The sequence below is a fragment of the Eublepharis macularius genome, chromosome 8 (genome assembly GCF_028583425.1).
Source record: "Eublepharis macularius isolate TG4126 chromosome 8, MPM_Emac_v1.0, whole genome shotgun sequence".
NCBI lineage: Eukaryota > Metazoa > Chordata > Lepidosauria > Squamata > Eublepharidae > Eublepharis > Eublepharis macularius.
Window position 1 is genome coordinate 89,984,659 of NC_072797.1, and position 13,147 is coordinate 89,997,805.

The 13,147-nt window shown below is 47.4% G+C and overlaps 1 protein-coding gene across 2 annotated transcripts in view; it reads left to right on the plus strand.

Moving 5' to 3' along the window:
- FANCC (FA complementation group C) overlaps window positions 1–13,147 on the plus strand; it is a 116,300-nt gene that overhangs the window by 34,840 nt on the left and 68,313 nt on the right. For both annotated transcript variants that reach the window (XM_054986687.1, XM_054986688.1), the window contains exon 4: window positions 1,914–2,008. In XM_054986687.1, the coding sequence (XP_054842662.1) occupies window positions 1,914–2,008 (95 nt within the window). The remainder of the gene's footprint in view (window positions 1–1,913; window positions 2,009–13,147) is intronic.

Here is a 13,147-nt window from a genome sequence, read left to right on the forward strand (position 1 = left end):
TTTTTATCAAGGACAGTAACGTATACACAATTACATAAAGTCATGTTGAACGTAAGTGTGGGCATTTAACACGACTTATAATGTGGCGTTGAGTGAGAGAACAGAACCTGCAGAACAACAATGCAAACAATGCCAGTTTAAATTCTTTAAAAAAAATTAATGGATAGCCGAAGGAGACAGAGGAAGCTGCGTGGTGACAATTAAGGAACTTTCAAGACTGCCCGCTGAGAGTTGTCAGCCAGTCTTCGCAAGAAAATTCTTTGAGGAAGAATGTCGGACCAATGAAGTATTGATGTGCAAAGGGAGGGGTGGGGTTTCTTAGTCAAACAAAGTGGTAACGTCATAACGTTACAATGCATGTACAAACTTTTAAAAAAAGGTGATGTGAATTCCTAAGCCCATAAAGCCCACGACTGCACCGGGTCTTAAAATTGAATATGAAATGAAAAACAGGACGCCAAATTGAAACGGTTGCAGACAGTGAAACAAGCGGGTGCCAAGCTTGAAGCCATTGTGATCGTGGCGAATGCTCAGAAATAGCACTTTAAACCGTAAGTATCGAAGGGGGCGGTGAAACAGATTGAATTTGTCCTGGGCTGTTCAGTTCTCAGATATCAACCTACTCTTAGGCCATATACTTTGATGTGGGAACTTCTATCAGGCCAGTAACTGTGAATGTAAGGAACTGCTATTATTGCCAACTGTGTTATCCTGCATCACTGCAGAGCTGTAACCCCACCACATATAGACACTTGTTCAAAAATGCTATTTGAACTTGCAATGAAAGAAAAAAATATCATTTAATAGATGGGATTCAGGTATGAAGTACAGTGGTATTTGGGCTGAATTGTATCTCTTTGGAAAGGTTCACTCTTGACTTGTTTGTCATTTTTTCTTCCCTCTCCCTTTCCCCCTCTTCTTTTTTTATGTCTAGATAAGAGGGTTGGTTTATGGGAGTGGAAGTTTGGTTGTTAAGAAGTGTGGTATATGATATATTTCAAATACAATAAACTAACATACAAAAATGAGATCAGTTGATTTCAGTAGGTTCTTTCCAGTTCCTGCAAATGTACTTCTCTCCAATTGCTCTGTAAAAGATTTACTGATCCAACTTCAGATGTTTTAAACTATCATAACAAATAGGAAAGATACTGTTTAAAGCAGAATATCATTAGCCACACATTGTGGGTTTTCTTCATGAATGTAGTTGTAACTCGAAAGTGGAAATGTGAAAATGATGCCCTTGATATTTGTATGTGACTTAGCATTGTATGTTCTACTGGTTACTGGGCTTGTATTTGCAAAACATTGGCCCATCAGTCTTTCTACTAGGAAAAACTGAATGGATAGGAAAATTGTGGAATTTATTTGGTTAAGCTTACTACTTATCGAAGATCACTGGTACAATACCAGAACTTAATAAGAAGTTCTGGTTGTAATAATGATGGGGGAAAGGTATGCAACTTATAGAGCAATCCTCCTAACCAGATCTACTCAAAATCCTACCTGGGTCTATTCAGTAGGGCGACTGCCAGGAAAGTGTTTGTAGGATTGCACTGCTAGAGTATTTGAAGTTGATGTAATAAAGTTTTTTTATATATAAATTGATACTTCTATCTATACTTCAATATATCAATAAAAGAGGGAGGGAAAGAAATTACAACAATAATTTTAGACTGCTTTCCTATTAAAGCATACTTAACTATATATAAGGATAATATTGTCTGTGGTTTATTAATATTGATGACTGTATGTGCTTAATGGAGTGACTTTGAAATTTCATCATAAAAAAAATTAAAGATAAAGGCCGACTTTGATCCTTTGTTTATTGATATAAGTAAAAGATTACTATTGCTATATGTGTAAGTTTCTGCTTTGATTTTTAAAGCTCTTATTTGCTTTCCTATCTGTAGATGAATGCCAGAAGATTCTAATGTGGTGCTTATGTTGTCTGTACAGTGGTGAACCACAGAACCCTGTGGAATTGAAGGCCAACAGCTGGATACAAGTAAGCAAATGAATCCTCCCCCTGACTGCTTTAAATTAACTTGATTATTTAAAGATGCCGCATCTACAGTGTAGAGACAGTATGTCATTTTTAGAAACCACTCTAGAGACATTGTATGTTCACATTGTGTTGAAATGTGTTCCACTTTAATTAAAACACAACCTGTTCTGTCTCTCATTTTAAACATTAAAAAGATGAGGGTTTAAACTGGAGTAATTTTAATATCTCTTAATACAGTGGAGCCTAAACTCTGGCAATTTCTAGTGAACAACAAAGTCCACAAATCAGCAAGCAAGAGAGTGCTATAAAAGCAAACTTTCAATTGCGGGGGTGGGGGGTGGGGGGCAATAATATAATCTGGAGAGATGCCATTGTTTGTTTTGAGAGCAATTTATATATATACTCTATAATTTTTCTCTTTTGTTTAATCTTTTTAGCCTTGGTCAAGTCTAATTGTATCCAAGTTTTATTCAGAGACAGTGAAAGAAAATATTTGTGTGCAGCTTTAAATAATTTAGTTAGCTGTAAGTTAAATAACTCTGCATTTGCTTGAATGCTGCATATGCTACAGAGTCTTTAATATAGACCCTTTTAGTTGCATTTTTAAAACGTCTCATGAGTTTACTCAATTGACTCTAGCAAAATGCTTAAGTTCATGTATAATACCATTTTCAGTTTCTTTCATGTAGCTTGTTTATTGCTGGCTTCATTATTATCTTCTTAGGCGATAGAAATATATCCAGGAGTATATATTCAGAACATAAATGTGTTAAATGAATTGAGTAGGGTCTTCAATAGTGTATAAAACTGTGCCCATACTAATTCTGTAGAATTTATTTACTTAGTAGTGTAACACAATGATACTTATATTGAGTATACATATTAAGTAGTTATTTTAATTTCATTGGTACCAGAATGTAAAAAGATAAGTTGCTTCCACCTAGTCCTGAAAAATATACATTTCTGATTAGTTTTTAACCTTTAAAATGTCTGGAATGTCCTGCTGTTATTGAAGATCCTTTGTAGGTGTCTTAGGGTTCTTGTGCTGTTATAGTAGTGTACCTAACTGCTGTAGTAACAGTTATAGTCAGGCATTCACATGCTCTTGTACTTGAATAAAATTGAGATGGCTGTTATGCTATCATAACACCATCAGATCTTTGATTAATATTAAATAAATGGATATTGATATTGGAGTAAAGAAGATAAAACAATCCCTAAGACCCCAGGACATTGGATTTCAAACTCTATTCTGGGGTGCAGCAAGGATCCTTTATGTTTGTCAGGAGTTCTTCAGTGATAGTGCCAGTATTGGTGGACAAGCTGCCCAAATGATAGCTTGCCCACTACTGTTGAGCTTCTCTTCCAATATGTAGATGCAGATGAACATTGGATCTGTTGTAGAGTACATTATAAAATCCCTGTTCATGCAGGTCATCAATCATACTTAGAAATAAGGTGTCCATAGGCGAATTTCTCCAGAATGAGGTCAGTATAGTTATGTTCCAGTATCCTTGAGCCTTTAGGATTCTCTTTAACCTTGAAAACAGGCAAATTAGAAATGGGCTAAATGATGTGATACAGGCTGTCAAAGTAGCAAGAAATTTTTAGTAGTCTTATAGGAGCTACAGACTTGTAATCCAGGGTCCTTTATTCATGTATTAGCCAGATGTATTGAGGAAAAATAAAATATGTCACAAATTACTAATCCATGAAATCAGTCATGACCTGGTGAAACTACTCCATTAATGAAAATGATATAGTTTCCACATTGGTTGACATCTGGTTGACCTTGAACAAGTGTTTTGAAGCCATACAACATGTGCCATGCTGTTGCAATATGGGCTGTTGCAATATGGGCTGTTTTTTAAAAAATAAACTAATTCAGGAAAACAGGGTTAACATACCTGTAACTTATGTTCATCGAGTTCTTCTGTGCTGACACACATGGGACTGCGCAGGCGCAGGCCAGCCGCCGGAGAATTTTCTAGAGCTTCCAAGGCTCCGAAGGGGCCGTTTGTCGCGCGCCTCAGCGACCGTCTTCCCGCCCAAACGGTCACGTGATCCTACAGCGACCAACGGCCCCTTCCCTCAGTTCTCCTTTGCCGCCGCTTGACCAACACACTTCAGCCATAACACCTTAAAAACACCAATTTCCGTTACAGCCATCACATTATTGTGCATTGGAGTTCACAGCGGGGTAGGAGGGAGGGTTGTGTGTCAGCACAGAAGAACTCGATGAACATAAGTTACAGGTATGTTAACCCTGTTTTCATCTTCGTTCTTCTGTGCCTCCACACATGGGAGTGTACCAAGCTTCACACAATAAGGAAGGCGGGGGTGAAGTCCAACACAATTTTATTGAACAAACAAGAACAACAATAAATAGATATGCATATATACATCTATGTAAAAAACTGTGTAAGGACACATAAATATTCAATATTTACATATATACACACCCCCAGGTACACATATACACACTTTCACTCAAGGGTACCCAACAGGTACGCCAAGAAAGTCATCCCAAAACTCCCTCAGGAAAAAAGGGAGTGTAAGACAGCCTTGGCCACAGATACATCCTGCTCCGCATTGACATCAACGGCGTAATGCCTGACAAAGGTGTCTGCAGAGGACCATGTGGCTGCTTTACAAATGTTAACCAGGGGCACCCCCCTGAGGAGTGCCGAAGAGGATGCTTGGGACCGCGTGGAGTGGGCTCTGACATGGAGCGGGCAAGCCACCCCTGCCAGGGAATAGGCCTTGCTAATGGCCGTCACAATCCACCTAGACAGGGTCTGCGAGGAAGCCCTGTTACCCTTGTCCTTGGCCCCAAAACATACAAACAGGTGAGGACAGGTGCGGAATTCCTTTGTCCTATCAAGGTAATAGGCTAGGGCCCTCTTCAAGTCTAGGGAATGGAGGGCCTTTTCCCCCTTAGAGGAAGGTTGAGGAAAGAATGCAGGCAGTGAGATATCCTGCGAGAGGTGGAAGGCGGACACCACCTTGGGCAGGAACCCGAGGCAGGGACGCAGGACCACCTTGTTGGGATGAAACACAAGAAAGGGAGGGTCAGACCGCAGTGCAGACAGCTCACTGACCCTTCTGGCCGATGTGACGGCCACCAAGAATGCTACCTTGTAGGATAGCATATCCAAGGGGCAGGTAGCCATAGTTTCAAATGGAGGCAACATGAGACGTGAGAGCACCAAGGACAGCGACCACTGAGGCACTGGCGCCGATACAGGTGGGTAAAGGTTGTACATGCCCTTAAGGAACTGGCGGGATTGTGGGTGAGAAAACACCGTAGCACCCTCAACTCGGGTGTGAGCAGCTGATATCGCTGCCAGGTGGACCTTGAGGGAGGAAGCCTTCAAGCCCAGGCCACGCAAGTGGCACAAATACTCGAACACAACCCCCAAGGGACTGTTGTCAGGCACCACTCCTCTGGCAAGTGCCCAGAGCTCAAACCTGCGCCACTTGGCCGCATAAGCGCGCCTAGTGGATGGCCGACGAGCATTCAGGAGGACCCTCTGTACCTCGTCAGTAAAGCCTATCGGGGAGGAACGATCCGCCAAGCCGTTAGGTGCAGCTTCCTGGGATCGTGGTGGACCAGGCTCCCGCTTAGGAGAAGGTCTTGCCGAGGGGGCAGACTGACATATGTCCGTTGGGACATCCGCAGGAGCTTCGGGAACCAAACCTGCCGTGGCCAGAAGGGGGCCACTAGGATGCAGTCCGTCCCGTCCTCCTCTATCTTGCACAGGACCCTGGGAATCAAGGGGAACGGAGGAAACATGTAGTGCAAGCCCTGCGTCCACGTAAACTGGAAGGCATCCCCAATAGAGAGGGGGTCGCTCCCTGCCCTGGAACAGAACGTGTGGGCCTTGGTGGTCGCCGCAGTGGCGAACACGTCTATCACCGGATGACCCCACATCCGGAAGATCGGCCCAACGCACTCTCCGTTCAGTTCCCACTCGTGGTCTAGTAACGGGGCCCTGCTGAGGGCATCTGCCCGGGCATTGTCTGACCCAGCCACGTGTATAGCACGGAGCGACACGCCGTTCTTGATAGCCCACTGCCAAGTGAGTGTGGCTTCCCGGCACAGGGCCATGGACACTGTGCCCCCCTGCTGATTCACGTAGTACATGGCAGTCGTGTTGTCCGTCTGCACCAAGACATGACGATTTCTCAGCAGTGCTGTAAGAGACACAAGTGCGAAACGAATGGCCCTTAGTTCAAGCACATTGATATGGAGGGTCTTTTCCCTGTCAGACCAGACATCTTGCACAGACACATCACCACAGTAAGCCCCCCATCCCAACAGAGAGGCATCAGTGGTAACCGTGATGTCATGGTGTTGATACCCGAAAGGGGTCCCTCTAAACAAGTTGTCATCAGACAGCCACCAGTCCAAAGAGGAGAGGATGACCCTCGGGATAGAGAATTTGAGGGACGGAGGGTGCAGTAGAGCATCATACCTCCGCACAAACCAGTTCTGGAGAGGGCGCATACGCAGCCTAGCGAAAGGCACCACAGAGGTGGCCGCTGCCATATGCCCTAGTAAGCACTGGATAGTGCGCACAGACTGGAACCGGTTCCTTTTAAACATGGACACTAGACCCCTTAGGGACCGAGCCCTCTCCAAGGGGAGCAGGGCCTTACCCTCCACAGAGTCTAAAAGCGCACCAATGTAGGACACCTTGCAGCTGGGCACCAGCTTGGATTTCTCCAAGTTGACCAGGAGCCCCAGGCGTTGGCAAGTGCTAAGTACCAAGCCAATGTCCTGCACCAGCCTAGACTCCGATTCAGCCACGATGAGCCAGTCATCGAGGTACGGAAAGATGGTACAGCCTTCTTCCCGTAGGAAGGAAACCACAGGGGCCACACATTTAGTGAACACTCGTGGGGCAGTGGACAGGCCAAAGGGGAGCACCTTATACCGGAAAACCCTATGCCGGTAAACAAAACTCAGGTACTTCCTGTGCTCCTTCCGTATGCCCACGTGAAAGTATGCGTCTTTCAAGTCAAGAACCGCAAACCAATCCCCCTGTTTCAGCAAGGCGATCACAGCCGCCAACGTAACCATTTTGAATTTGGTCACCTTGAGGAAGGCATTAAGGCCCCTCAGATCTAAAATGGGACGTAAACCCCCATCCTTCTTAGGGACCAGGAAGAACCTAGAGAAGAAACCCTTTACAGAGTCCTCATAGGGCAATTCTTCCACAGCACCCTTGGCCAAGAGCGACACGATCTCCGCATCCAGCTCGGTCATAGTGTTATTGACAGCTGTCAGGGGTGAACTGCATCTAGGCAGCTCAACGAACTCCAGCCCGTATCCCAATTCAACAATAGTTAAGACCCATGAGTCAGATGTTATTGACTCCCACTCAGAGAGGAGTGGACTAAGTCTGTCCGAAAAGTTCGGGGATACGGCTGGCGCGACCCGTCAGTACTGCCTCCCGGCGCCCTGCTGGTCTTTCTGCTGGGCCGGTTGCTGTGCCTGACGAGGCTTGAAGGGCCGACGCCTCCTCTGCTGTTGTGCGGGAGGGTAAGGCCGCTGCTGGTAGGCAGGATACTGATGGTAGCCCGGCCGCTGCTGTTGGTATCTGCCCTGGTAGTGGTAAGGGCCAGACCTGGGAGCGTACCGTGACCTGGAGGAGGGCTTGTCCGCTGGAGCCAGACCCAAAGACCGCGCCGTCTGCCGGTCCTCCTTCTTTTTCTTCAGGGTCTCGTCGGTCGATTTGGAGAACAGCGAGTCCCCCTCAAATGGCATGCTCTCCACCCTGGAACGGACCTCTTGGGACAGGGCCGTAGACCGCAACCAGGAGTGGCGCCTGAGGACCACCGCCGACGCCATACCTCTAGCAGCAGTGTCAGCAGCGTGGCTCCCAGCGTTCATCTGCTGCTTAGACAGCCTCACAGCCTCTGTCTGCAGCAGGGACACCACAGCCTTCTGCTCAGGAGGGAGGTCTCGTGTATAGGATGCCAACTTCTCCCAGAGGTACAGCTGGTACCCTGCCATGATGGTCTGATAGTTGGCAATCCTCAGACCCAGGGAAGAAACAATGTACTGGCGCCTGCCCATGGCATCCAGCTTCTTGCCCTCCTTATCGGCCGGCACCGAGGAGTGACCCGATCGCCTGGGGTTGAACTCCTCTGTGACCAAGGAGGAAGGTGGAGGGTGTTTCACCAGCGCCGGCCAGGTACCCTGCTTGATTTTGTAGAGCTGCTCAATCCTCTTGGATGTTGGAGGCTGATCACAGGGCACCTGCCATACCTTCTCCACGATTTCCTCAATACCCTCGAGCATGGGGAAGCCAACGTACGCCGGGTTGTCCCCGTAAATGCGTTTGAGGAGCTTGTCCTTGGTCTGGGGGACTGCCGAAGAGATGTCCATCTCGAGAGCCTTGGCCATCCTTGCCATCTGGTCGGCGTTGATGCGGAGGTCCTCGAATGGCGAGTCCGCCGATGGCACTAGCTCCTCAGCCGGCGATGGTTCGGACCAGGACTCCGACTGGTAGCCGCCAAAGCTCTCCCCATCCTCCTCATCGGAACCGAGCTGGGATTCCGGAACCTGGAGCGGAGGGGGAGCCCACGCCGACCTCGATGTCGAAGGCCTCGGCTCCGACACGGAGAAGCCCGCAGGTGCCCCCTCCCATTGGCAACGGTATGGCGAGGGGAGGTAGGAAGCCTGCCGATGCCGGGACGCAGTGGACCGGACTGATCGGACACTGTCCCCGGAACCATGCCGCTCACGACCGACCGGAGGTGGAGACGGACGGGCAGGCGACGGACGGCTCCGACGAGGAGACGGGCTCGGTTCCAGCCTCGGCGACCGAAGGGGAAGCGATGGTCGGCTCCGACGGTGCGGGCTCGGCTCCGGCCCCGACGAGAATTCCGCGGGCACCGTCTCGAAGGCCATCGGATCCGGCACCTGCACGGAGATGTCTTCTGGCTCCGGGGAGCCCAGGTGAGGGGAAGGCGTGTGAGGAAGCACGATGACCTCCTCCTGAGGAGCGGGACGCGGCGACCGATGATGCTTGGTCTTCTTCTTCTTCTTCGGTGGTTCCGAAGAAGACCTCGGAACCGACGCGCTCCTCACCTTCGAAGGGGACCTCGGCTTCGACCTCTTAGGCTTCATCGGAACCGATCCGGACGTCGGTTCCGACCGGGGACTCGGTACCAGGATCCTCGGTTCCGACGTAGGTCTCGGATCCGACCTGGTAGATGACGCGCTACGGGGCGGCCGCACCGGTCCCTGCGCTGGAGAGGCCGCTCTCGACGCCGAGGTACTCGGGGGACGCGGTTTCGACCCCGACCTCGCGGAGGCCACTGAGCCAGCTCTGGAATGCCGTTCGGCAGAGGGGCTAGGGCCGGCCTTGGAGGAGGGCAACGGAGCGCCTCCGGACATGACCTTCTGCCACAGGGAGGAGTTCAGTCGGGCCTTGCGCTCCTGCCGGGCCTTGCTGGTGAAACCCTGGCAAATTTTACAGGCCGTCACATTATGGGTCTCCCCCAAACAGAACAGGCACAGTTCATGGCCATCGGTCTTGGCCATTTTCGTGTGGCATTGGAGGCAATGCTTGAAGAGAGCCTTTGAGGCCATCTTCAGGGGCACGCGAAAGGAAGGTCAAAAACAGTCCGAGTCAAATTACCGAGTCCACAACAAAGTCCAAAACGAGATCCGAAGAATAGTCGAGGTCACGAAGTCCGAAGTCAAAAGTCAAGCAATCAGTCAGAATAAAGCACGAAGCACAAAAAAGCACAGAGCAACGAAGCTCACGTTCTCTCCAAGCGGCGGCAAGAAGAGAACTGAGGGAAGGGGCCGTTGGTCGCTGTAGGATCACGTGACCGTTTGGGCGGGAAGACGGTCGCTGAGGCGCGCGACAAACGGCCCCTTCGGAGCCTTGGAAGCTCTAGAAAATTCTCCGGCGGCTGGCCTGCGCCTGCGCAGTCCCATGTGTGGAGGCACAGAAGAACGAAGATGAATATCTAGTTAACTCTTATATTTGTGTTTCAGAAGAGAGGTTTGTGTTGTCTGACTTTATATTAACTTCTTTTCTCCTCCGTGATGGCTTTTTCTTTGTAATAATTTGAAACTAGAATAGATATGAAAACGTTCACATTTATTCTGCTTTGTTTGGGATACAGTAAATTAGTGTTTTTTAAAATGGGGTCCATGAGGGTACTCCAGGTGGTCTGTAAGTCCTATATAAGGATACAGGCAAGCCTCTCTCATACTTACCCAGTTAATGTTGAGCTTGCTGCTTCCTCTCTGCGGGGCTACAGGACTGAGGGTAGGACTATGTTGATTTATTTCAGAAGCGGTAAAAGTGCAGGTTTGGCTCTAAGCATACAAAATTTAGATAGAATAAATTTAATGTAAATAATTAAGTGTTCACTTCTTTTCCAGTGAGAGGTTTAAGTATTCACTAGAGGCAGGCACAAACCAAAATATGAAACGAAGTTCATGACAAACCAGGCCAGTTCATGGTTCGCGAACCCAGTGGTTCATGGGAGCTCATTTTTCATGAACTGTGACAAACTTTAGCCCGATTTGTTTGGTTCGTATTTCAGTTCATCACTGCGGACAGCCTGCTGCTGATCAATCAGTGATCAATCAGTTTCCTAAGAAATGGGGTGGGTGGGTGGGCTTTCTGCAGATCTTCTGCTGACCTGGAAGTGACGTTTTCATGAACCAAACAAACCAGTTTGTGAGCCGGGCCAAGTTGGTGAAAGTTTGTCGTTCGTGAAACGCAACAAACCACAAACCACAGGTTCAGAATTTTCCCGGTTCGTGCCTGTCTCTAGTATTCACCTTCTCCATTGCTGCCATTGTCTTTTAGTGGTGTTTCCTTTGTTTGAACTGAGTTGATAGAAATAATAAGCAGTCTCTTGACTGTTTTGTGTGTATTATCAGAATACATTTTGTCACTGGAGAATACTTCCCTTTCACAACAGACTTTTGGACACTTGTTACAATCCTGTGATCAACACAGTTTCTAAATGAGAATAATGCAAGTAGGGTCCCACAAGGAACTTGTGGGGAAGGGGAACTCATCTGTCACCACTTCTTTCTCCTGTTACTTTCTGCCTAACCTGCTGCCCCTTCCAGTACCACTGCCTTCCCCCTCCCCAGGGTTACTCACCTGCCAGCCTTGTTCTCTTTCCTTTGACATTGCCTCTCACTCACTCGCTTGCTGCTGCCAGACTCTATCTGCATACTCACCCAGCTGCCCCTTTTCTCTACAACCTCTCACCTTTCCCACAATTGCCTTGCTGCCCTTTTTATAGGGAGTAACTATAGTCAGCATAAATCATTTTTTCAGTGTAGCTGTGCATCCCACAAATTGGCATCAAAGTACTCACAACATAATGTTGTGAGGTATCATTCTTCCCCCACACACTAAGCTGGTATTTGGGAGGTTTTTGAAAGTCTGCTCATCTTTTATTTTCAATTTTGGATTTTTTTGTGTAAACAAATGATTCTCCCAGGTTCGTAGAAAAATCCCTTCTACCTGTTCATGGCTCCACTATGTGGATTTTTAATATTCACTGTAGGGCCATGTCTAGATTTATTTATTTATATATTTATTAGATTTATACCTTCCCCTCCCCGCGAATGGGCTCAGGGCAGCTAACAACAAGAAATACACCATATGTTATATATTAAAACCATATACATATATCTAAAATCAGTACAGAAAAGAATAAGAAAACTGGTGCCATAAACTATACAGGCTACAATAACTATCTAAAAACCATGGATATAGCTGCGGTACAGGCCCAGAGCACCTGCCAGTGGAGCACAGAATATAGCAAACAGGAAAGGGACAATTTGCGGGCTCTCAACTAAAGGCTCAGTGCAAGCCCTGTGGAACTGTAACAGGTTCTGCAAGGCCTGGATCTCAATTGATAGTGCATTCTGCCAGGGCCAAAAAGGCCCTATCCCTGGTCGAGGCCAGGTGAATGTTCTGCGGTCCAGGGCCCACCAAGAGCTACTTATCTGCAGAGTGCAAAGACCTGCGGGAGACGTGGTGGGAAAGGCAGCCCCACAGGTATGGATATGATATGTATTAGATAGGGAGACTCACAAGGAGACTCACATCATATTTTCCTCTCCTCCAATATTTTCTTTTTCCCGTTCCTGAAAGCTCCCATATCCTCTCTGCTTTTTCTGATTGCTTCTCTCCTTCCCATCTATCACCCAACCTGCCTTTATTTGCCCTCTCTGTCTTCACCTTCCCCATCTTTCCCTCCCCTGCAGTCTCTGGCTGAATTGCACATTTCCAGCCTGGCCAGCAGGCTGAGCTGAGGCATAGTGGGGAACCTGCAGGGGACCTCTTACTTTCCCCTCCACATGCCATGTCTTTCCTCCTGAGCCCCTGTATCTTCAGTTTAATCTGTTTCTTTCTGCCTTCTCACCTATCTTTTATCTGACACCCCCCGCCCATACTGGGCTCTATTGATATTTATTTTCTTCATTTCTGCCCTTTATATTTCTTTATTCCATTATTACCCTTTCTCCAAAATGGGGAACCAATGCCCCTTACTTCATTCCCCTCTCCTCCATTCTATCCTCGCAATATCTCTGAGGCATATGTTAGCCTGAGAATGTGTTACTGGCCCAAGTTTACTTTGTGAGCTTCTATGGCAGATTGAGGATTTGAATGTGAATCTTCTGGATTCTAGCCTGAAGCTCTAACCACTACACACCACTGGCTTTTGTGAGGAGGTTGTTGTTGACCAGTAGTGAGCAACTGGGCCTGGGTGAGTCATGCAAGTTGTTCAGTATTTGTTTATTTATTTACTACATTTATACCTGCCTTTCTCCATAATGGGGCCCAAAGCAGCTTACATTGTTCTCCTCTTCTCCATTTTATCCTCACAACAACCCTGTGCAGTAGGATAGAGAGTGTGTGACTTCCCTAAGGTCATCCAGCAAGCTTCCATCGCAGAGGGGCAATTCGAACCAAGGTTTCCTAGATCCTAGTCTAACACTTTAACTGTACACTAAACTGGCTCCACTACACTGATAGTAAGTCACCCAGTGGTTGCTTCCACTCCTAATACCAATGAGGCCCTCCTCAAAGTCTAGAACATCCCTAGAAAAGGCTCTGCCCCTCTCCCTGCCTTTTA